The following is a 25134-nucleotide window of genomic DNA, read 5'->3' on the forward strand; positions in this document are numbered from 1 at the left end:
CCAGGTGCTCCTGTTATCCTTATTTTATAGATGAGGAAATTGAGACAGAGAAGAAGTTAAGTAATTACACAAAACTTCACATCTAGTCAGTGGAAGAGCCAAGATTTAAACCCTGGCAGTCTATGTACATAGTCAGACTTTAGTCACTTGTCTATGTTACTTCTCACTGAAAAATTTTTAATAAATCCAGAAGGTTGAAAAGAAAGTAAATTCCATTGACCCCTCTCCCCATTCCCATTTCCCAGAGGTAACCATTGTAATAGTTTCTTGTATATCCTTCCATATCCTATTTGCATATATAGCACAAGGGTGTCTGTTAAAAACATGTACATACACATGGAGTTATAGTGAACAAATATTTTTTGCAAACAAATGCAAAAGATACAGTAAAATTACTTTTATGCTCTGAGAGGTACCACAAAACCAGAGAATTTTGTAATGAATAAAAAAAAAATCTGAGTTGTTCCAATCATACTATGATTTTATGGTTTCTGCCTATTGGATATTGTCCAAATTGAAAGTGAAAATTGGTTATGATTTCTTTCAGGACACCGCTAGTATTACTGCCTCTCATAAAACAGAGCAGCGGAATGCTGATCTCACAGGAGATGAGACTTCACGACTTTTTGTAAAGAAAACAATAGTTGTGGGCAATGTGTCCAAGTGAGTATCCAGTTGAATTCTTTCACTTTCAGTTATCCATTTATGTTAATATTCTGGCATACTTTTATTATTGTAGTATTACTGTAGGATGAGGCCGTAAGGATTTTTTCCCTTAAACTCTTAGTTGTTTTAAAAGTAAACTTGAGGTCCTCAGTATGTCTGCTAATCTTTGACATAGAATAAAATTGTGCTTGGTAAACATTTCTGAGACATGAGCTTTTATACAAATGGGATTTTTTTTTAAAAGATTTTATTTTTAAGTAATCCCTGTATCCAAAGTGGGGCTGGAACTCACAACCCTAAAATCAAGAATTGCACACTCCATAGACTGAGCCAGCTAGGTGCCCCATTTACAAATGGTATATTTTTATCAAGCATATTATTGTGGATAAGTTATAAGAACTTTTAACTTTCTGACCTAGGTCTATCCTTGGGGGCCTTAGCTAATTGCTAAAAAATGTTTGTTGTTCAAATTGAAATGTTTTAAATTTTTAACAGAAAGTTACAGAGCATATCTTGAAGACAGAATTTCTCCAAGCTGAAGGACTAGCTCTTTAACAATATGATCTCATGGTGTCTTGTGGGAGTGGCATCCTTTTGCCAACTATCTAGAAATAGATAAATACATAAATTCTCAAATAGCATAAGAATGTTACTTTCTCACAAAGTCTTTACCTTTCTTTTCCCTCATTAGGCGTATTTTCTCTATGCTCTCTTGTCATCTTTTTCATATTATATCGTCATTTCCTATTTCTGTGTATTTTTCCCAAATCACACTAGAATTTCTTTAGGGTAGAAAGTATGTCTTGTTTGTTTTATATCATACAGTAGTTGGTATTCACTAAATATTTGATTGTTGAATAAGTTGATAGATTTATGAAAATTGTAATTATACTCAGTTATTGAAAATAAAGGATTCAGGCAGACAGTAATTATTTGGGGGGAAGAATCAGGTTGGGGGGAAATCTTCCAACCCCCAGTTAATGGACCACAAATAACAAACAAGAACATTAAAAACTTTAAAAAAAGAACATTTAAAAACTTTGGGATAATAAAAGCAAAAAGATTTCTAATCGTCTGTGTAATAGTTTTAAAATGGAAGCATAGAATATGATTAAGGCAGTTAGATTTCTATTTGGTATTCATGCATTTAGCTAACTCTGAGACCATGTGAAGTGTTAAAGAGTTGGCATCTTAACAATAATGCAAGACCGGTCAGCTCAGAAAGTCCAAAACTGGAAATGTAGATGGACCCACCAGAAGACTGGGGAGAAATCATCATTGACATTTTTGAACAATTACACTTAATTTGTAGGTGTTTGGGTTTTTTCAAGACCAGCTACAACTAAAATAATGGTTCATCATGGATTTTAGGGAGAGAGGGTATGATTAGCATTAGAGTTATAAAGTCCTTGTTTGTTCTGGAAGAGGGAAAAATTACTGATTTACATTAGACTTGTTAAGAATGTTAGAGTGTGTAAGATAATAACTAAAAGAGTAGACATAGTTTTGTTTTAAGATTTTTATGTATTTATTTGTCTGAGAGAGCACAAGCAGAGGGAGTGGCAGACAGAGCAGGCAGAGGGAGAAGCAGGCTCCCACTGAGCAGAGAGCCAGATGCGGGACTCAATCCCAGGACCTTGGGATCATGACCTGAGCTGAAGGCAGATACTGAACCAACTGATCCACCTAGGCAACCCTAGACATAGAGATTTAAACTTAAAAAGTAGTTTAAGAGGAGGGGCGTCTGGGTGGCTCAGTGGGTCTAGCCTCTGCCTTCAGCTCAGGTCATGATCTCAGGGTCCTGGGATCGAGCCCTGCATTGGTCTCTCTGCTCGGCGGGAAACCTGCTTCCTCTTCTCTCTCTGCCTGCCTCTCTGCCTACTTATGATCTCTCTTTTTCTCTCTATCTCTCTTCCTGTCAAATAAATAAATAAATAAAATCTTGAGGAAAAAAAAAGGTAGTAAGAGGAAGATAGGGAAATTGAATGTAAAAAAGGGGGAGGATCCCCAAAAGAAGGCAAGCAGGGACAGGGGAAGGGATATGAAAAAGAGAAAGAACAAGACAAATAATATAAAATAACTTAGTAACAAATCTGAATTTATCAATAATCATAAAAATTGCCTAGGGATTTAGTTAGCTATTTAAAAGATAGAAATTGGGCGCCTGGATGTCTCAGTTGTAAAGCGGCTGCCTTCGGCTCGGGTCATGATCCTAGTGTCCTGGGATCGAGTCCTGCATCAGGCTCCTTGCTCAGTGGGGAGTCTGCTTCTCCCTCTCCCACTCCCCCTGCTTGTGTTCCCACTCAAAATGCTTGTATGAATGTAAAAGATCTGAACTTCAGTTAATAAAGTTGATCTAAGGGACGCCTGGGTGGCTCAGTTGGTTAAGCAGCTGCCTTTGGCTCAGGTCATGATCCCAGTGTCCTGGGATCGAGTCCCACATCGGGCTCCTTGCTCCGCAGGGAGCCTGCTTCTCCCTCTGACTCTGCCTGCCACTCTGTCTGCCTGAGCTCACTCTCTCTCTCTCTCTCTGACAAATAAATAAATAAAATCTTAAAAAAATAAAATAAAATAAAATAAAGTTGATCTAATATATACGTATAGACTAGTACATGTAATAGTTGAAGCATTTTTTTAAAAGATACTATTTATTTATTTGAAAGAGTAAGAGCAAGAGCAAGTTGGGGGAGGAGCAGAGGGAGAGGCTGAAGCAGATTCTGCACTGAGTGCAGAGTCCAGTGTGGGACCCATGACACAGAGATCATGACCTGAGTTGGATGCTTAACTGACTGAGCCTCCCAGGTGCCTCTAGTTAAACATTTTTAAGCACTTAAGGAACGTTTATGAAAATGGACTACACAATAGGCCATAAAGTAAACTTCAAGGACTACAGACTTTTTTTTTTTTTTTTAAGATTTTATTGTTAAGCCATCTCTGCACCCAGCTTGGAGCTTGAACCCACAACCCCGAGATAAGAGTCACATGCTCCACTGATTCAGCAAGCCAGGTGCTTGCAGACTACGTTTTGGTTTTGTTTTGTTTTTTGAAGATTGATTTATTTATTTGACAGAGTGCACTTGAGTGCGTGAGGGAGGGGCAGAGGGAAAGAGAATCTCAAGCCAACTTTGCTCTAAGCTCGGAGCCTGACCTTGAGACCAGGACCCAAAACCAAAGCTGGAAGCTCAACTGATGGTGCCACACAGGCCCCCCCAACCAGACTAATTTTTGACTATTGTTACAGTATAGTTAATCGGTAACAGTAGGAAAACTAGGAAACTTTATCTTTTCTTTTTTAAAGATTGTATTTATTTGAGAGAGAGACAGAGAGGGCACAATTTGGGGGTCGGGCAGAGGGAGAGGGAGAAGCAGACAATGTGGAGCTCATTTCTAGGATCCTGAGATCATGACCAAAGCCAAGGTCAGACACTTAACTCTAAGAACTACCCAGGTGCCCCTAGAAAACTTTATGTCTAGAAATTCAAACTACTTCTGAACAACATATAAGTCAATGAAAAATTACATTTAAATAAATAATAACAAAATAAATAATAAATAAATAAATAATAAAATAAATAATAAAATAAAAAATTGTCGGATAACACTAAAGGGATATTTAAAAGGAAATATTTACAGTAGAAGAAAATGGAATAGAAGAAAAGTTTAAAATTAGTGAACTAAACATCTCATTTAGACAAAATAATGCAGTAGGAGAAGCAAAGAAATTAGGGGAAAAAGTATACACAAACCTAGTGAAACTAAGGAGAAGAGAAAAAAAACAAAAATATTAGAAATGGAAAAGGGGGGGCCGCCTGGGTGGCTCAGTGGGTTAAGCCGCTGCCTTCGGCTCAGGTCATGATCTCAGGGTCCTGGGATCGAGTCCCACATCGGGCTCTCTGCTCAGCGGGGAGCCTGCTTCCTCCTCTCTCTCTCTGCCTACTTGTGATCTCTCTCTGTCAAATAAATAAATAAAATCTTAAAAAAAAAAAAAAAGAAATGGAAAAGGGCATAGCCAAAGATGCTATACTATTAAAGAGATGAATAATGAACACCCGGGGCACCGGGGTGGCTCAGTGGGTTAAAGTCTCTGCCTTTGGCTCAGGTCATGATCTCAGGGTCCTAGGATCAATCCCCACATTGGGCTTTCTGCTCAGCGGGGAGCCTGCTTCCCCGCCTCTCTCTGCCTGCCTCTCTGCCTACTTATGATCTCTGTCAAATAAATAAATAAAATCTTTTTTTTTTTTTTTAAAGATTTTATTTATTTATTTGACAGAGAGAAATCACAAGTAGATGGAGAGGCAGGCAGAGAGAGAGAGAGGAAAGCAGGCTCCCTGCCGAGCAGAGAGCCCGATGCGGGACTCGATCCCAGGACCCTCAGATCATGACCTGAGCCGAAGGCAGCGGCTTAACACTGAGCCACCCAGGCGCCCAAATAAATAAAATCTTTAAAAAACAATAATGAATACCTTTATGCCAATGGAAAATTTAGGTGAAATGGAGAGTTCCTAGAAAAATACAACTTAGGACTTAGGAAAAATCTTGAAGAGTCTTTGAACTACTAAGTTTAACTACTGATTTTTAAAACATTGCCATCACAAAAGCAAACCAAACTACTAGGCTTAGATTGCTTTACAGGCTGAGTGAGCACATAATTTCAGTTGTTTACGAAATCTTCTGGGGAGGGAAGTCTGGCTGGCTTAGTTAGTAGAGATTCTTGATCTGGCGGTCATGAGTTTGAGCCCCACATTGGGAGTGTAGAGATTACCTAAAATACAAAAAAAAGTAACCAAACCCCCCAAATCTTCTGGGGAAAAAGAAACAACTCTTGTTAGTTTATGTTATGAGAGTAACCTAACTTTTTAAATAAGGCTAACCAGTTTGTAAGAAAAGGAAAACTGTAGGATATTCACAGTTATGAATATAGGTGCAGAAATACTGAACAAAATCATTAGGAAACGGAATTCATTAAGTACTGAAATGATAATACTTCATGATCAAGACATGCAAGTTTGGATTAACATTAGAAATCAATATAATTTGGCCCACTGCGTTAGTAAGGGTAAGCATAGACATAGGTAAACATATAGAGGGCCATGACTGTATTTTCCAACAGAATGTGATAAGGAGGCCTCATGCAATAAAGGGAGAGCTAAAGATACTAGTTTTACCATGGTCAGGACTGAAGGGAATGGTTTGTTTTTGCTTTTAAAATGTGAGAGACCAGTTGTAACCTTCCTGGCTGCAATGGGTAAGAACCAGAAGAGTTCAGCATTCTAACACCCTGAAAGCTGAATGAAATCAACACAAAGGCTAGAGCATCCCTAATCCAGTAATATGCCAGTTTATTTCTATCTCATGTATCAGCTTGGAAAAGCAAGGTTGATTTTTTTTTCTTAATTGCATGGTGGTAATCAGAAAATAAAACAAACTTTAAGGGAATGTTCCTTAGACCAGGAAAAAAAAAGTTTAAAAGAAAAGGATTAACTTTAAAGACTCACTTTGCTTGGTTGAGTGATAGAGCTGTTAAATCTTGGTGGGATTCAATTTTTTAAGAAAAAGTTTTTTTAGGGGAGTGGGGATATAACCTTCCAGTTATGGAATGAAGAAGTCATGGGGATGAAAGGTCCAGTATAGGGAATATTATAGTCACTGGTATTGTAGTACCATATGGGAATAGATAGGGTGAGCATAGCATAATGTATTGTTGAATCATTGTATTGTACACCTGAAACTAATGTAACATTGTGTCAACTGTACTTCAGTTAAAAAAAAAATTCAGCCTTATTGACATATAACTGACAAAAGATTTAAGTGTATATTATGATTCGATGCATGTATGCATTTTGAAGGGATTCCTGCAATCAAGTTAATTTAACAACATATCTTTCATCAACTCACTTTTTTTTCAGATTTTATTTTTAAGGATTTTTTTTAAGATTTTTAAATTTTAGGGCGCCTGGGTGGCTCAGTGGGTTAAGCTGCTGCCTTCGGCTCAGGTCATGATCTCGGGGTCCTGGGATCGAGTCCCACATCAGGCTCTCTGCTCGGTGGGGAGCCTGCTCCCTCCTCTCTCTCTCTCTGCCTACTTGTGATCTCTCTCCGTCAAATAAATAAATAAAATCTTTAAAAAAAAAAGATTTTTAAATTTTATTTATTAGACAGAGATCACAAGTAGGCAGAGAGGCAGGCAGAGAGAGAGAGAGAGGAGGAAGCAGGCTCCCTGCCGAGCAGAGATCCCGATGTGGGGCTCGATCCCAGGACCGTGGGATCATGACCTGAGCCAAAGGCAGAGACTTTAACCCACTGAGCCACCCAGGCGCCCCTCAGATTTTATTTTTAAATAATCTCTATAACAAGTGTGGGGCTTGAACTCAGAACCCTGAGATCAAGAGTCTTAAGCTCCATCAATTGAGCCAGACAGGCACCCTCTCGTGTGTGTGTGTGTGTGTGTGAACATTTAAGTTCTATTTTTTCAGTGAATTTTATTCCCTACATTAGTCACCAATTATACATTAGATCCTTAGACCTTATCATCTCAAAGCTGAAAGTTTATCCCCTTTTACCAACTTCTCTCTGTTTCCCCTACCTCCAGCCTCTGGTAACTTTTTCTGCTGTGCTTCTATGAGTTTGACTTTTTTTTTACATTTCATATATAAGTGATTCCATGTAGTATTTGTCTTTCTCTGTCTGGCTTATTCCACTTAGCATAAGGCCCTCCGCGATCATCCATGTTCTCACCAAAGCCAGAATTGTCTTCTTATGGCTGAAGAACAGTCCATTATCCACACACACACACACACACACACACACACACACACACGCACACTCAGTTGACCTTTAAGGAATCTTGAGCAATTCGAGGGTAGGGCCACCAACCTCCTGCACAGTTAAAAATCTGTGTATAAGGGCACCTGGGTGGCTCAGTTGGTTAAGCATCCAACTTCTTTTTTTAAGAGATGTGGAGGAGGAGGGGCAGAAGGAGAGGGAGAGAGAGAATACTCAAGTGGACTCCCCACTGAGAATGGAGTCCGATGCAGGGCTCAATCCCGGGACCCCAAGATCATAACCTGAGCTGAGATCAAAAGACAGACACTTGGGGTGCCTGGGTAGCTCAGTGGGTTAAAGCCTCTGCTTTCATCTCAGGTCATGATCCTGGGGTCCTGAGTTCAAGCCCCACATTGGGCTTTCTGCTCAGCAAGGGGCCTGCTTCCCCCCCGCCACCCCTTGCCTCTCTGCCTACTTGTGATCTCTGTTTATCAAATAAATAAAATCTTAAAAAAAGAAAAAAAGACACTTAAGTGACTGAGCCATCCAGGCACCCCAGCATCCAACTTGTGATTTTGGCTCAGGTCATGATCTCAAAGTTGCTAGTTTGAGCCCCTGAACATTGAGCATGGAGCCTTCTTAAGATTCTCTCTCTCCCTCTCTGGCTCCCTTCATCCCCCACTCACTTGTGCACTCATTCTCTTTCTTAAATTAAAAAAAAAAAATCCATGTGTAACTTTTGACTCCCTAGAACTTTAACTACTAATAGCCTACTATTGACTGGAAGCCTTACCGATAACATTAACAGTTGATTAATACATATTTTTAATGTCACATATATTATATAATGTATTCTTACAATAAAGTAAGCTAGAGAAAAGAAAATATTACTAAGAAAATCATAATGGAGGCTCCTGCTGGCTTAGTCTGTAGAGCATACTACTTTTGATCTCAGGATTGTGAGGTCAAGCCCCACACTGGGTGTAGAGCTTATTTAAAAAAAAAAAAAAAACAACAAACAAAAAAACAGAAAAAAGAAAAAAATCATAAGGAAAAGGAAATACGTTTACAGTATTATTTTAAAAATTACACATAAGTGGATCTGCACAGTTCAATCTCCCATGATGTGCAAAGGGTTAGCTGTATATGTATGTATATACATCTTGATCCATTCATGCCTTTAGTCATTTATCTGTTATGGACGTATAGGTTTCCAGATCTTGGCTATTATAAATAATGCTGCTGTGAGCATGGGAGTGCAGATAGCACTTTGATAACCCATTTTCATTTTCTTTGCATATGTACACAGCAATGGGGTAGTTCTGTTTTTAATTTTTTAGGAACATCTTGTTTTCCATAGTAGTTGCACCAATTTATATCCTCACCTGTAGTGCACTAGGATTCCCTTTTCTTCATGTTCTTGCCAACACTTGTTATCTCTTATATTTTTGATGTTAGCATTCTGACAGGTGTAAGGTGATACCTCATTGTGGTTTTGATTTGCATTTTTCTCATTATTATTAGTAATGTTGGCCATTTATATATTTTGTTTGGAAAAAAATTTTATTTAATTCCTCTGCCTATCTTTAAATCAGATTTTTTTTTGCTTTTTTTTTTTGTTTGTTTGTTTTGCTATTGAACTGTGTGTGAATTCTTTATATATTTTGAATATTAACCTTTTATCAGTTACATGATTTATAAATATTTTTTCTCATTCCCTAGGTTGCCATTTCATTTTGCTGATGGTTTCCTTTCCTGTGCACTTTTTAGTTTGATGTAATCGCACTTGTTTATTTTTATGTTCTCATTGCCTTTGCTTTTGGTGTCAAATTCAAAAAATCATTTCCCATATTGGTATCATGGAGCTTACTTGTGTTTTCTTCTAGGAGTTTTATGGTTTCAAGTCATTCATGTGTTTTGAGTTGATTTTTGTGTGTGGTGTAGGATAAGTGTCTATTTTCATTCTTTTGCACATAGCTCTCCAGTTTTCCCAACACCGTTTAGGAGACCTCCTTTTCATATTGTATATCTTAGCTCCTTTGTCATAAATTAATTGATCATATATGCATGGGTTTATTTCTGTGCTGTCTTCTGTTCTGTTGATCTGTGCGTCTGTTTTTATGGCAATACCATACTGTTTTATTGCCGTAGCTTTGTAATATAGTTTGAAATCAGGAAGTATGATGCCTCCTGTTTTTTTTTTTCCATAAAAAAAGAGGTTCTTTGGAAGACTTCTATGATTCCACACAGATTTTTTTTTTAAAAGATTACTTATTTATTTATTTGACAGAGAGATCACAAGTAGGCAGAGCAGCAGGCAGAGAGAGAGGGAGAAGCAGGCTCCCCACTGAGCAGAGCCCGATGCGGGGCTCAATCCCAGGATCCTGGGACTGTGACCTGAGCCGAAGGCAGAGGCTTAACCCTCTGAGCCACCCAGGCGCTCCTCCACACAGATTTTATGATTTTCTTCTATGAAAAATGCTATTAGGATTTTGATAAGGATTAAACTAAATCTATAGATTGATTTGGGTAGTATGGCCATTTTAACAATAATAATTCTTCTAGTCCGTGAGCTTGGAATATCTTTTTATTTATTTGTGTCTTCTTCAGTTTCTTTCATCAGTAGCTTACAGTTTTCAGTGTGCTGGTCTTCCACTTCCTTAGTTAAATTTATTCCTAAATATGTTACTATTTTTGGTGCAGTTATACATGGGATTATTTTCTTGATTTTCTTTCTGATAGTTGTTAGTGTTAGAAACACAATTGATTTTTTATTTCGACTTTATATCATGCACCTTTACTGAATTTGTTTGTTAGTTTTATCTTATTTTCATTTTTTTATTTTTTAAAGATTTTGTTTGTTTGAGAGAAAGTGGGGGGAAGAGCTTGGGGGGGCAAGGGACAAGCAGACCCCCTGCTGAGTGCAGAGCCCAATGCAGAGCTTGATTTCAGGACCGTGAGATCATGACCTGAGCTGAGATCGAGAGTCAGACACTTAACCAACTGAGCTACCCAAACACTCCTGTTTATTAGTTTTAACTGTTTTGGGGTGGAGTCTTTAGGATTTTCTGTATATAATATCACATTATGTTCAAATAGAGACACTGTTCTTCTTCCTTTGCAATTTGGCTAGAATTTCCAGTACTATGTTGAATAAAATTGGAGACCGTGAGTATCCTTGTCTTGTTCTTGATCTTAGAGGAAAAGCTTTCAGTTTTTCACCATTATGTTAGCTGTAGGCTTGTCATATATGGCCTTTATTATTTTGAAGTGTACCACCTCTGTACCCAGTTTGTTGAGAGTTGTTATCAAGAATAGATGTTGAATTGCGTCAAGTATTTTTTTCTACATCTGTTGAAATGATCATACGATTTTTATCTTTCACTTTATTAGTGTATATCATACTGATAAATTTGCAGATATTAAATCATCCTTGCATCCCTGGTAACTACCACTTGGTCACCATGTGTGATCCTTTTTTAATGTACTGTTGAACTCTGTTCACTAATATTTTGTTGGGGATTTTTACATGTATATTTTTCAGGGATATTGGCTTGTAATTTTCTTGTAGTGTTATTGTTTGGCTTTGGGGTCAGGGTAATGCTAGCTTTGTAAAATGAACTTATAAGTGTTCCCTTGTATTTTTTGTAAAAGTTTGAGGAAGATTAGTATCGATTCTTCACATATTTAGTAGAAACCGTCTACGCCATCTGATCCTGGAATTTCCTTTGTTGGGAGGTCTTTGATTACTGATTCAGTATCCTTACTAGTAGTTGTTCTGTTCATATTTTCTGTCTTCATGAATCAGTCATGATAGTATGTATATTTCTAGGAATTTATCCATTTCTTCTAGGTTGTTCACTTTGTCAACATAAAATTTTTCATAGTTCTTTTCTTAAACATTTTACTTATCTATTTTTAAGATTTTATTTTATTTTAATTTTTAAAAAAGATTTATTTATTTATTTGACAGATAGAGATCAAAAGTAGGCTGAGAGGCAGGCAGAGAGAGAGAGGAAGAAGCAGGCTCCCTGCTAAGCAGAGAGCCGGATGTGGGGCTCGATCCCAGGACCCTGGGATCATGACCCGCGCCAAAGACAGAGGCTTTAACTCACTGAGCCACCCAGGCACCCCTAAGATTTTATTTTTAAGTAATCTCTGCACCCAGTGTGGTACTTAAACTTATAACCCTGAGATAAAGAGTCACATGCTATACTGACTAAGTCAGCCGCGTGCCCCTATAATTGTTCATAGTTTTATGATCCTTTGTATTTGTGTGATATTAGTTGTAATGTATCCTCTTTTTAAAATAATTTTATTATTTGGGTCCTTCTCTTTTTTTCCTTGTTAAGTCAAGGCAGAGGTTTGTCTGTTTTATCTTTTTAACAAAACAGCTCTTTAGTCTTTAATCTTTTCTCTTGTCTTTTTGTCTCTACTTTCGCTTTCATCTTTGTTATTTCCTTTTCTCTACTAATTTTGGGCTTAGTTCTTTTTCTAGTTTTTTGTGGTATAAAGTTAGATTGAAATTTTTCTTAATGTAGGCATTTATTGCTATGTATTTCCTCCATAAAACCTTTTGCTTCATCCCTTAAGTTTTGGTATGTTGTAGTTCCATTTTCACTTATCTTTTTTTTTTTTTTTTCATTTTCACTTGTCATAAGATTTTTTAAATTTCTCTTTGATTTCATCTTTGACTCATTGGTTGTTTAGTAGTGTGTTGCTTGATCTTCACATATTTGTGAATTCCCAGTTGTTTTCTTATAACTGATTTTTAATCTTGTTTTAAGTAGGAATTAATTGTTTTGTTAGGGTTTGAAGGAAAAAAGAATTTAAGTTACTTTCTTCTTTCTCCTTTAGGTACATACCTCCTGATAAGAGAGAAGAAAATGACCAGTCAACCCACAAGTGGATGGTATATGTCCGAGGGTCTCGTAGAGAACCCAGCATTAATCATTTCGTCAAGAAAGTTTGGTTCTTTCTTCATCCCAGCTATAAGCCAAATGACCTTGTGGAGGTTAGGTAAGCACAGTTGAGTTATTTAATTTAAAAAGTACAGCTTTACTGAAGTGGAAGAAGAGTGATTTAACTTGAGAACATTCCCTTTAATTATTATATTATTAATAATTTACTTAGCTTTGGCTTTTAGTCACAATAGATTTTTTTTAAATTAATTTTTTAAATCTTTTTATAAACATATAATGTATTTTTATCCCCAGGGTACAGGTCTGTGAATTGCCAGGTTTACACATTTCACAGCACTCACCATAGCACATACCCTCCCCAATGTCCATAACCCCACCACCCTGTCCCTTCCCTCTCAGCATCACAATAGGGTTTTAACTGTGGTTCCCTCTAGCAGATTATTGTCTCCCTGAAAAGGCAGTATCTCCTGTCAGAATTATATTAATGGAGTTTTCTCCCCCTGGAAAGAACTGAATTTATATAGATACAGATAAATATGAAAGTGTTCCTATTTTTTATAAATATCAGAATATAGTAGAATTAAACATAGGATTCTAATGTTACAGAAATATTCAATTTTGGAAGTTCCCCATGATCTCATCCTCTCAGAAGTAACCCCAGTGATATTTTTCCTACATATACTTACCTAGTATAGTTGCTGTTTGTTGTTGGTATTATTATTTCACAAAGATGGAATTATTATATATATATGCTATTCCGAAATTTGTTTCATTTGGGTATATTCTTTTTTTTTTTTTTAATTATATATTTTAAAGAGAGTGGAAGCAGGTGTGACTGGGGTGGGGGTCAAAAGGAGAGGGAGAGAGAGAATCCCTAAGCATACTCCCCACTGAGCATGGAACTCAAAGCAGAGTTTGACTCCAAGACCCTGAGATTATAACCTGAGCCAAAATCAAGAGTCAGATGCTTAACCAACTGAACCACTCAGGGACCCCTATTTTATTTATTTATTTGAGAGAAAGAAAGATCATTTGTGCGTGAGAGTGGGGGGAGGGGCAGAAGGAGAGCATCTCAAGCAGACCCCATACCGAACTTGGAGCACAATGCAGGGCTCAGTCTCATGACCAATGAGGTCATGACCTTTGCCATCCAGGAGCCCCTTATGTGTATTCTTTATATCTTTATATGAGGTTACATATCACATACCATTCATTGTGTGATTGTTTTGTAGAAGTGGTTTTGGTTTATTATCAGTGAAATTTCCTATATTCTCAGCTCTCTTCAGAATGTTCCCTCTACTCCTGACTCAACTAAAACATGGCTATCTTCTGAGAACACTGCTTCTGAGAACAGCTTTCAAGGGCAGTTGTTTTTTCCTCTCATACCATGTGCCATTGGGTTGAGGGTGGAGGGTGGTGGGTGGGTGTGTCCTCCTTGCACATATTTGTGGCTTCTAGACCTTCTTTTTCCTTTTTCTGTCTAAAACCCTTCAGCTCTTTTGGAGCATTGTATGATCCTTCTTGTTGCAGACATCTACTAATTCCCCAGTTACTTCCCTCTTTCAAAAACAGTTTTAGCACCTATTGTCCTAATGTTTCCTCTTGATGTCATTCTTAAGGACTTTGATGTGGATGTAGACAACTCACCGAGAACTCTAATTTCTCCATTCACTGATTTCCTCACTTTTATAATGAGGTTATTATGGTAGTGATACACCATGAAATCTAAGCTAAGGAGAGAAGGAAATTATATAAAGATAAGAGAGAGGTAATGAAAATTGGTGTAGGTAATAAGTGGAATTCCCAGTGGGTCAGAGGATAGTTGGATTAGGGATAGACCTGGAAAGGTGGGAATTGATAGGTGGTCAGAAAGTGACATACTAGAAAATAGGATTTTTTTATCTTCTTCTTTTGGATGACAGCTGTCCCGATATCAATTTATCGGTTGATCCATCTTTTTCTTGTATTCAGTGTACACTAAAATGCCATATAAGTATGGATCAAATGCTAGGCTCTCTTAATATTTGTTTATGTACCAGTATTATACTATTTAAATTGTTTGCTTTATAGCATTTTCTCTTTGGTAGGGTATATTCCCTTGATGATTATTACTATTATTTTAAGAATCTTTTCTTGGCCATTCTTTTTTTTTTTTTTTCTTGGCCATTCTTGAGCATACATGTTGTTCCAGATTACTTTAGAATCCAAGTGTCAAGTTATGGATTAAAATTACATTGAATTAATGATTTTTACATATTTTATGAAATTGAATCTTTCTATCTCCTGTCTACCGTAGAGAATGAATCAGTATAGTGGTTTTCAATGCAAATCAGATTTTTTTTCCTTTTAGTGTTCATAAAACTTACTTCATTGTCTTGACATATTTCCCTGGGTGGAACCTCAGAAAATTGTTTTATTCTAATAGTAGACTTTAATTGATAAAAGAGCAATTTCATTTTAGGCTCTCAAACATGAGTGTTGAAAAAACCATGTCTTTTGCCCAGTATTCTGTGGTTTTTTCGTTCTTGGTCATTGATACATTTCACATTATGTGAAGAATCCAGAAATCCAGAAGTCTGTTTCGGGCTGGCAGTCCTCTTTCTGTGTGAAATATATCTTTTTGAAGTTTAACATTTCCGTAGGTGATGTCTATTGGTAAGTCTTAGATTCCTTTTTTGCTTCCAAAAATAGAGTTAGGAGGAAATTTCCTGTTAAAAGCATTGTTCCTTTTTCCTGGCCTTTATGCTGTTTGTCTGTCTTCTCTGGCAGCAGTCTTTCCTGTTCATTCACTAGAGTTTAACCAAAGTACAGAAACTGAGGAACACAGCTGATTTGCCATATCCATTTTAAGAGAAATCCAACATACAAATAGTATAATTGATGCATATTGCAGAATGAATTTAGGCTCTCTACTTCACTGGAATTTAATGACCAGACATGTCATCAGTAGAGCTGTTTAAAGTTCCCCATGCCTCTAGGCTCCGCCGTGTCCATTTCAAACTGCTGTCTCAGGTAGACCTTCTCATTTGACCCCAAGCCTGTTCTTTAATTTCTGTCTGAGACTATCCCAGCATCATGGTTATTCTGTTACTAACTCAGCCAGTGTTGAGCTGGTTTCTCCCGTCCAGGCTGCTCTAGTTTGCTTTGCTTTCTTTTCTCTCTGGTTGATAACATAGCTATTGCTTTTTCTTCCTTCCAGGCCACTCTCACACTCAAGAGATTTTTCCTGTGTTGAGCCCTTCTGGTAGCTTCCTGCTCTGTTCTTGGTAATTCAGATCTGTTAGATTTCTCTCAGGTTGTGTTCTTGGACTTTGTCTTTACTGAATTCATGTCTCTTCTTAGTTTTGCAAAAACACATCCTGCTGAATGTTCCTTTCTCCCTGCCATCTTGGCATCTTCTCTCATTTTAGTGATTCCAAGCCACTGATTCATAATGAACATTTTCATTTTAAAGCATTCTCTCTCCCCTTTAACTTAAACCATATTATTTTTGAGTACATGACGTTCTCTCAGATAAATTTAAAATGTTTTTATTATGGAAAATTCCAAACATACTCCGAAGTAGAGTATCTTGAACCCTCCTATACCGAACATCATTAACAATTTGCTCGTCTTTTTTTCATCAACTTTCCTTTTTTCTTCCCTTCACAAATTATGTTTTGACTGAAAATTCTCCAGTCCAGTTAGCATTCACACACATTCCTCCTCTATCCACTAAAATCATCATCACTGTATGGGGAAGATCATATGGTGAACATATGTTTTTTTAAGTCCTGTTAGCAGATAGTTCCAAATAAATTGTCACTTTCAGATTGAGCATTTGTGATTTATTCTATTTTTGCCAGAGTGAGGGAATAAATATGGGTATCTAGGGTAGGGAACATATACTTCACAGCCTGTGTCTGTCAAGTAGTCAAGGATTCTGGCTTCTAATAGGTAACAGCCATCAAATCACCTTAGTTCCCTGCCTGTGAAAATGAGGACATTGGATTATAAACTACATGTCTCTTAGCCCTAAGTGTTCAGTAACTGAAAGCTTAATGTAGTTTTGAGCTGAATTTTTCTTTTCAGCATTTCAGTAAAATTCAGCATTTATTGATTGAGCTTCAAATGAGAAAATGTAAATTATTGTCAGAGGCTGTGAATCTCTAACTTACCCAGTATGAGAAAACATTTCCTCTCTAGAGTGTGACTATGGCTTAATGTGTTAATGTATGCTTTTCCCTAGAGAGCCTCCTTTTCACCTGACCAGAAGAGGCTGGGGTGAGTTTCCTGTCAGAGTTCAAGTTCATTTTAAGGACAGTCAGAACAAGCGGATAGATATCATACATAATCTGAAGGTAACAACACGTTGCTCTCCTGAAATGAAGTACCTCTTTTTACTTGGTTACTTAAAGCCATTGGTTAGGACTCCTGAGAGAAGTGGCCAAGGACAGTGGAAGGAGGATTAATGTTTTTGATTGTGTTATGCAGGCTACTGCAATACCCCTTTGTTCTCTGAAGGTTGGTGGGAGGGTTGCATTATAGCAGAATGTATATTCTTTAAAAAGATGAACTGGCCAGATTATCAGAAGACTTGAATCTCTGGTCAGAGCTCACTGTTACTGTGTTACCTGGGACTAAGTGACTGAACTCTTAAAAACAAAATGTGTTTACTTTTCTGTAAAATGGTGCAAATTATAAGCCTCATCTATTTATCTTATAAGGGTATGGGTATGTTTATCTTGTAAGGATAAAGATAGAAGTGAACATGTTTTAGGAAATTGAAAGTACTGTACAAATTTGTCATTCTTTTGATCAGTATTTTAAGAAATTTTTCATTGACATAGCCTCATAGTTTATTATGCAGACATTATAATTTATATTTTATGAAGTGTTTTCTATATATGGGGAAAAAGTACCAATCATAGTAAATGAAAAGTGCAGAGTACCAAACAAACTTCATATAGTATAACATTAACTGTGATTTGTTGGAGTAATTGAAGTAATAACATTGTGGGCAATTTCTCCTGCCCTTCTTGTCTGTTGCTTTTTTTTTTTTTTTTTCCTAATTTTGTATAATAAACATGTTTAGCTTTTATAATTGAAAGACCATTTTTAAAATGTTTTCCTAGTCCCTTTCTATGTAGTCTCATGTAGATTTTCTCTGTATAAGCTATATTTCTAATATTAAACTTATCCCCCAAACACCCTTACTTTGTGGTTTACCATATTATTCCCCTTAGTGGCTCACAAAATTGAACTAAATGAATCTCAATACATTTGCAGAATTCCCATTTTGTTCCCTTTGTTGTGCCAATACAACCTTTTCAACCTTAAGGCTCCATTGGTGACAGACAGCACTGTTTAACTTTGTGTTGAAGTTATTTTTTTTAGAGATTACTCTAAGATTAGATTGCTTTATGACCTCAGAAAAAAACTGGAACAAAATAAAGAATATGTAGCCACTTTGTTCAGAGGGGCAGGATATGGTCCCACTTAATTAGAGGAAGGTCTAAAATAGTTTACTTTCCTTTTATCTTATTTTAAGCACTGCACATACCATCTTCTATCACATTACACCCAGCCCTAATTTCTAAAATAAAAGGAATTTTTTACATAGCTCTCATACTGTTATATTGTCTGTATCACATAGAGTTGCTGGTGGAAGATTGAGACATAACTTTTTTATGTTTTTAAACATTTTTGAACATTTTAAACATTTTTAAAATTTTATTTATTTAAGCAATTTCTACACCCAATGTAGAGCTTGAACTCATGATCCTGAGATCAAGAACCACATGCTCTACTGACTGAGCCCTCCAGGCGCCCCTGTTAAATACTGTTTTAAAAATGACAGTATTTAAGTTTTCTTATCAACTTTTCTGGAAAACTTAATTTTACTGTTTGTTATATATTGATTGGCCTTGAGGCCTTAAACGCCTGTCTCATACTTACGTGATTTTTGTTTGTACTAGAATATTCCTTGCCCTGTTATTTTCGGCCTGTTTTTTGGCCTGTTAATTTTCAGAGCCATCTTGGATTCTTGTCTCTTTGTTCTAAATATTTGTTCAGTTGCTGATTATTATTCTTTCTACATCATCTTTCTTACTCTTTGCCCTTCCCTATCTTGCCTAGGCCATTATTCTACTGTCTCCTAATTAGCTTCTTTCATTCTAATCTGTCTCCTTTACCCTTAGGGCTTTCTGTATACCACCATCCAGTTAGTATTCCTGAAATAGGAGAACTTTTCCTCTCTGAGAAACCTTCACTGAATTCCCTTTACTCAAGTTCAGACTTCCTGCCTACTGTTCCAGGCTTTTCACATTTTGACTCAATACACTTGCCCTAGATTATCTTACACTAATCTCCTGCATGGATATACTACTACAGCTAGGTCAATTATTCATGCCCCAGAAGTGCCTCGGGACTTCTTCTCTTGTGTCTTTTTTTTTTTTTTTAATGCTCTTGCCCTCTCTAGAATGCCTGTTTGAATTCTTTCCATTCTTCAAGTTCAAGTTCCTATGTACTTTCCCTGACTATTTAAGCCCATAGTGACCTCTCAGTATACTGAAATGCTGAAGTACTCGATATTTGATATTGTGTAATTACATTAAATACTAAATACTCAAGTGTTAGAAGTATGTACTATTTAAAGTTTCCGGAATGTATGAAATTCCCACATCCTGCATTCCTGATCAGCTGTCACCCCAGAGCACAGTAATTCCCCAAACAAATCATTTATCTGTTTGGTAAATAAACTTTTGGACGGTTCTTTTATAAATTTAACTAAAACTGTGCTTTTTTTTTTTTTAAACCTTGATTTTATTTGTGTTCATTGATTTCTGGAGTAGCACAGGACAGGACTTTGTTTTGTTTTATAAGACCCCTAAAAATGTTTGGCAGCCTTCATGTCTTCCTTAAATCATCTACAGGCAGACCTGTTGTTGTAAAATTCCTTGTGTGTTGTGCTTTCTAGTTCCTCTTGCCATTTTGATAACAGTGCTATTTTATCAATGTATCAAAGTGCGGTCCCAAGAATGAAACATAAGCCAGTGAGCATTATGGAGAGACTATTTCCATGCTCTGAAAAATAAGAAAATGGATGTAGCCTAAAATTAATAGGCATACTGTTGGCTAAGATTTAAGTTTTAAAACTAGATCTCTTCCATGGAACTAGGATGAATCCACCCTGCATTGTCTTTCTGTTTTGAAACTAGATCACATAACCGAGTTGTCATGTCTGTGTAGGCTGTTAAAGAACTCAGCCAGACTTGAAATCTACTTTTTGCGAATCTTAGAGTTTTCTGTTTGCTGATTAGTAAATCATCTTTCCTTTTTATCCAACTTTATAGTTTTTCTCTGTTGATCTTACTGTGTGATGTTTATTTTTTTAAAAAAGATTTATTTATTTTTGAGAGAGAGGGAGATGGGGAGGGAGTATGAGCTGATAGGGAAAGGGGAGAGAGAGAATCTCAACAGACGCCCTGCTGAGCAGGAAGCCAGACTCAGGCTTCATTTCAAGACCCTGAGATGGTGACCTGAGCTGAAACCAAGAGAGTCCATTGCTTAACCAGCTGAGCCACCCACGTGCATCTGTTCAACGTTTATCCTGATAAGGTCCACAGATCCTTTTTTTTTTTTTTTTTTAAGAATGCTTTATTGCTTCAAGCAAAGCAAAAAGGCTGTCAAATAACAAATTGTTCATGTCAGACAAAAACTTTTTCTGATTTTCATTTTATTTTTATTGAAATATAATTGACGGATAGTGTTATATTAGCTACAGGTATACAACATAGTGATTTAACAATTTTATACATTACTCAGTGCTCAGCTCTATAAGTGTAGTCACTATACAAAGTTACTACAATGTTATCAACTGTATTCCCTATGCTGTACTTTTCATCTCTGTGACTTACTAATTATATAACTGGAAGTGTGTACCTCTTGGTCCCCTTCACTTATTTTGCCTAATACCCTACCCCTGTTGTCTTTGGCAACTACCAGTTCTATGTGTTTATAGGTCTGTTTCTGGATGTTGTTTGTTTACTCATTTTTTTTTTTTTTTTTAGATTCTACAAAAGATAATATCTCTCTTTTTAACTGAATTCACTTACCACAATACCCTCTAGGTCCATCCATGTTCTTGCAAATGGCAAGATTTCATTCTTTTTTTGGCTGAGTAATATTCTATATTTGTGTATAGATCTTTTTTTAAAGTGTTGGAATATAAATAAATAAAATAAAATATAGCAATAAATAAAATATAGCAATAAGAACTTAGCCTCTTTGTAAGTGTAAATTTTGTTTATATTATTCACATTCCTTTCTTTCCTCTAAAATAAATCACTCATGATGCTAATACATTGGAAGTGACTATTAGCATTGCCTATATTGCTTAAATTTTCATTTATTTTTTTTCAAGTTTAGTAAATATACTTTAAATATATAATTTTGTCATCTATATGTGTATTTTTATAGCCAATCTCTTTACTTATTTATTTTTAGAAGATTTTATTTATTTATTTGAGAAAGAGAGAACAAGAGCAGGGAGAAGGAGAAACAGGCTCCCCACTGGGCAGGGAACCCAGTGTGGGACTTGATTCCAAGACCCTGAAATCATGACTGGAGCCAAAGACAGAGGCTCAACTGACTGAGCCACTGTCCTTTTTTTAAGAAATGATTTTTAAACATTTTTTACTTACTGGTTTTTGTTTTGTTATTTTGTTTTGTGAGGGAGAGAGAGAATCTTAAGCAGGCTACATGCCCAGCTCAGAGCCCAACTTGGGGCTTGATCTCACAATGTTGAGATTATGACCTGAGCCAAAATCAAGAGTCAGGAGTTTAACCGACTGAACCACCCAGGTACCCCTAAAAAATGATTTTGTTTTTTAAGTAATTTCTCCACCCAAAATGGGGCTCACACCTATAAACCCAAGATCAAAAGTCACATGTTCTAGTGACTGAGCCAGCCAGGCACCCCCATAGCCTGTTTTTAAAAATATTTTTTACATCATCTTTGTAAACATCCAAGTAGCTTGTAATACTTTACAAATGATGGTTCAAGATTTACTTTAGGGGTACCTATGTGGCCCAGTTGGTTAAGTGTCTTGCCTTCAGCACAGATCACACAGGTCATGATCTCAGGGTCCTGGGATTGAGCCCCACATGGGGCTCTCTGCTCAGTGGGAAGTCTGCCTCTCAGAACCCTCTTTGCTCTCCCTTTCTCTGTATCTCTCTCTCAAATAAATAAATAAAATCTTTTAAAATAATGATTTACTTAAACATTTCTCTATTACTGGAGGGTCACATTTTCAGTTTATGGTTATAGATAATGCTGTAGTAAATATCTTTTTGTGTAAAACTTCCTCCACTTTTAGATTGTCCTTGGAATGTTTTTAGAAGTATATAGTTTAGTATATGTGCTGCCGAAGCGAGCACAAGAAGTATATAGTCTATATTGAAAGTACCATACCTGTATGTTTGAAGTTGTTTTTATTAATTTTACTCATTCTACCCCAATTAAGAGGGTTTTATTGAACTGATGATAGTTTATATTATGGAAAAGTGGATTCTATGTTATGAAGACTTGTGATGAAAGGGGTTTTAGATAAGATTATATCCTAAGATTTATAAGTAAGCTCAGTGAAACTTTACACTCTTCTTTTGTCTTTCAATAGCTGGATAGAACTTACACTGGCTTGCAGACTCTTGGAGCAGAGACGGTAGGTTTTTTCCCTACAGTACTATTTGAGAATAAGGTAAAATGGAAATTGATCTTCATTTGTAATTAGGAAAAAAAGTGAGTGCTTAATTTTTTAAAAAGTTTATCCTCCCCTCTTTAACTTTAAAAAATGACAAAATACACATAGAATTTACCCTTTTAACAATTTTTAATTGTACAGTAAGAGTAAGTATTAAATATATTCACATTTTTGTGCAGCTATTGCTGTTATCCCCCATGCTATTTTTCATCTTGGAAAATTGAAATGAAACCTATTTACAGTAACTTCCAATCCCCTCTCCCTTCAGCCCCTGGAAGCCTCCCTCCTACTTTCTGTCCTGTGGCTTTTTGACTACTCTAAGTACCATATAATTGGAATTATACAGCATTTTTTTTTCTTATGATTGGTTTATTTTACTTAACATAATGTTCTTAAGGTTCATCCATGTTTGGCATGCATCAGAACTTCCTAAAAAAAGGCTGAATAATAGTCCATTGTGTATATGTGCCGTATTTTGCTTATTTATCTGTTAATGAGGACTTGAGTTGCTTACATCTTTTGGCTATTGTGAATAATCCTACTAAGAACATGGATGTATAGGTATCTGTTTGAGTCTGTGTTTTCAGTTCTTTGGGGTATATACGCAAGAAAGTGGAATTGCTGGATCATAATAGTACCTCTTTTTTTTTTTTTTTTTTTCTCTTTTAAGTAATCTCTACATCCAGCCTGGGGCTTGAACCTACAACCCCAAGATCAAGAGTCACACGCTCTACCACCTAAGCCAGCCAGGTGCCCCATGGTAGCTCTAATTTTAATTTCTGAGGGACTGCCACACTATTTCCACAGCAGTTGCACCATTTTACATTCCTACAAACGGTGCACAAGAGTTCCAGTTCTCCACATCTTTGTCAACTCTTAACTGTTTTCTTTTTTTTGATAGTAGCCAAACTGATGAGGGTAAGGTGGTATTTCATTGTGGTTTTGGTTTGTATTTCTCTAATGATTATTGATGTTGAGTATCTTTCATGTGTTTATTGGGCGTTTGTGAATCTTCTTTGGAGAAATGTCTGGTCAGACATATCCTTTGCCCATTGTGAATCATTTGTTTGGGTTTTTGTTGTTGAGTTTTAGGAGTTCTCTTTACATTCTTGATATCATCTCTTTTCAGATCATTTGTGGATTGCCTTTTCACTCTGCTGATTATGTCCTTTGATACACACAAGTTTTTAATTTTTATGTAGTCTACTTATCAATTTTTCCTCTGGCTGCCTATGCTTTTAGTGTCATATCCAAGAAATCATTGCCAAATTCACTGTCATGAAGCTTTACCCTATATTTCCTTCTAAGAGTTTTATTGTTTTTAGGTCTTATGTTTGGGTCTTTGATCTATTTTGAGTTAATTTTTATAAATGGTGTGAGGGTAAAGATTCACCTTCTTTCTAATGCATGTGGATACCCAGTTTTCCAGCACCATTTGTTGAAAAGACTGCCTTTCCCTGGGGTCTTGGCAACCTTGTCAAAAATAATCTGACCATATACATGAGGGGGCATTTTATTCCAGTGGTCTGTATGTCTCTTGATGCCAGGACGACACTGTTTGGATTACTATAGTTTTGTAATCATCAGTTTTGAAGTCAGGAAATGGAACCTCCAACTTTTTTCCTTCCCCATACTCCTCCTCCCACCTTTTTTCTTTTATATTCATGATAAATCAGCAGTAGCCATTGTAGTGAGAATTAGCTAGTTAAACCTTATTCTGTTTAGAGAAGTGTGCTTTGTTGTATCAAAAGACATTTATTGATCATATACCATATACTAGACACTGGTCCCGGTATTGGGGATACAGAGAAAAATAAGATAGTTACTGCTTTTAGGGAATTATCTTCCTGGTTGTGTTGAAAATGGGGAGAAGGTATATAGTAAACAAAAGCAAATGAGATAATTTCACTTAAAATACATGCTATAAAGAAGAGAGTAGCTGGGGGACAAAGGGGTTGCTTTAGCTAGGTTGGTTAGAGAAGACATCTCTGAGAAGGTGACATTGATTTAGACCTAATGATGAGAAAGAGATAATTATGCAAAGATTGGGAGGGGGCGGAATATAGTGTTCTAAGGCATAGAAACAGCAAATGGAAAGGCCCTGATTATATGATTGGTTTCACCGAGTTATCTATCTGTTAAACCAAACTAGATTACATTCTGGAATAAATCCTTTAGTTCTTAGATTGAAATTGCCTTTGCAGTTTGATTAGAAATCATTTGTCACATCTCTTAGAGTATCACATTCTTGGATAGGTTTGGAGGTTTCTGTGACATTGTTGATGGATTCATGAGCCCCATTGTTGCCTGATTGTATAGGTAGTGGATGTTGAGCTCCACCGACACTCTCTTGGAGAAGACTCCATTTATCCTCAGTCCTCCGAGTCGGACATCTCTGATGCTCCACCATCTTTGCCTTTGACCATTCCAGCCCCAGTGAAAGCTTCCTCACCGATAAAGCAGTCACATGAGCCAGTACCTGATACATGTGTGGAGAAAGGTAATATATTTTTCCTTGTATAGAAATGAATTTTTCCTTGTACAGAGGAGTCGTTCTCTGGGGCATTCCTTTCTTGCATTTGCATAATATGATTTTGAACTGCTGCCTATAGAGCTGTAAGAGTGTATGGAAAATAAATTTTCCATAAGTAGGCATGCTGCCTCTACTGTACAGTCCAATTATGAAAATAGACAAATCTTTATTCTTATCAGAAAAAATTTTTTCATGAAGTTCTGCTGATATTTTATAGAATATTAAACTCACAAAAAGGCATTAAATGTTTATTTTTTTGATGATTGTAAAAGTTTCTTCTGATATGTTACAAGAGGACTTTTTGGTTTTGGTACCTAGTTGTGTGAACAAGAAATTGAATGTAAAGTATCTAATCTTATTTAAAATACAGAATAACAGCTGACACCACAGAAGTACAAAGGACTTTAAGACTACTATGAAAAATTATATTCCAACAAATTGGGCAACCTAGACAAAATGGATAAATTCCTAAAAACATATCCCCTTCCAAAACTGAATCAGGAAGAAA

General features: G+C 36.5%; 1 protein-coding gene across 3 annotated transcripts in view; it reads left to right on the forward strand.

The window, feature by feature from the left end:
* The window catches only part of YEATS2 (YEATS domain containing 2), a 121554-nt gene that overhangs the window by 41384 nt on the left and 55036 nt on the right, over window positions 1–25134 (forward strand). For all 3 annotated transcript variants that reach the window (XM_044251870.1, XM_044251872.1, XM_044251871.1), the window contains exons 6-10: window positions 548–663; window positions 12286–12447; window positions 16579–16690; window positions 22010–22054; window positions 24413–24593. In XM_044251870.1, the coding sequence (XP_044107805.1) occupies window positions 548–663; window positions 12286–12447; window positions 16579–16690; window positions 22010–22054; window positions 24413–24593 (616 nt within the window). The remainder of the gene's footprint in view (window positions 1–547; window positions 664–12285; window positions 12448–16578; window positions 16691–22009; window positions 22055–24412; window positions 24594–25134) is intronic.

This window comes from Neovison vison, chromosome 6 (assembly GCF_020171115.1).
Source record: "Neovison vison isolate M4711 chromosome 6, ASM_NN_V1, whole genome shotgun sequence".
Lineage (NCBI taxonomy): Eukaryota > Metazoa > Chordata > Mammalia > Carnivora > Mustelidae > Neogale > Neogale vison.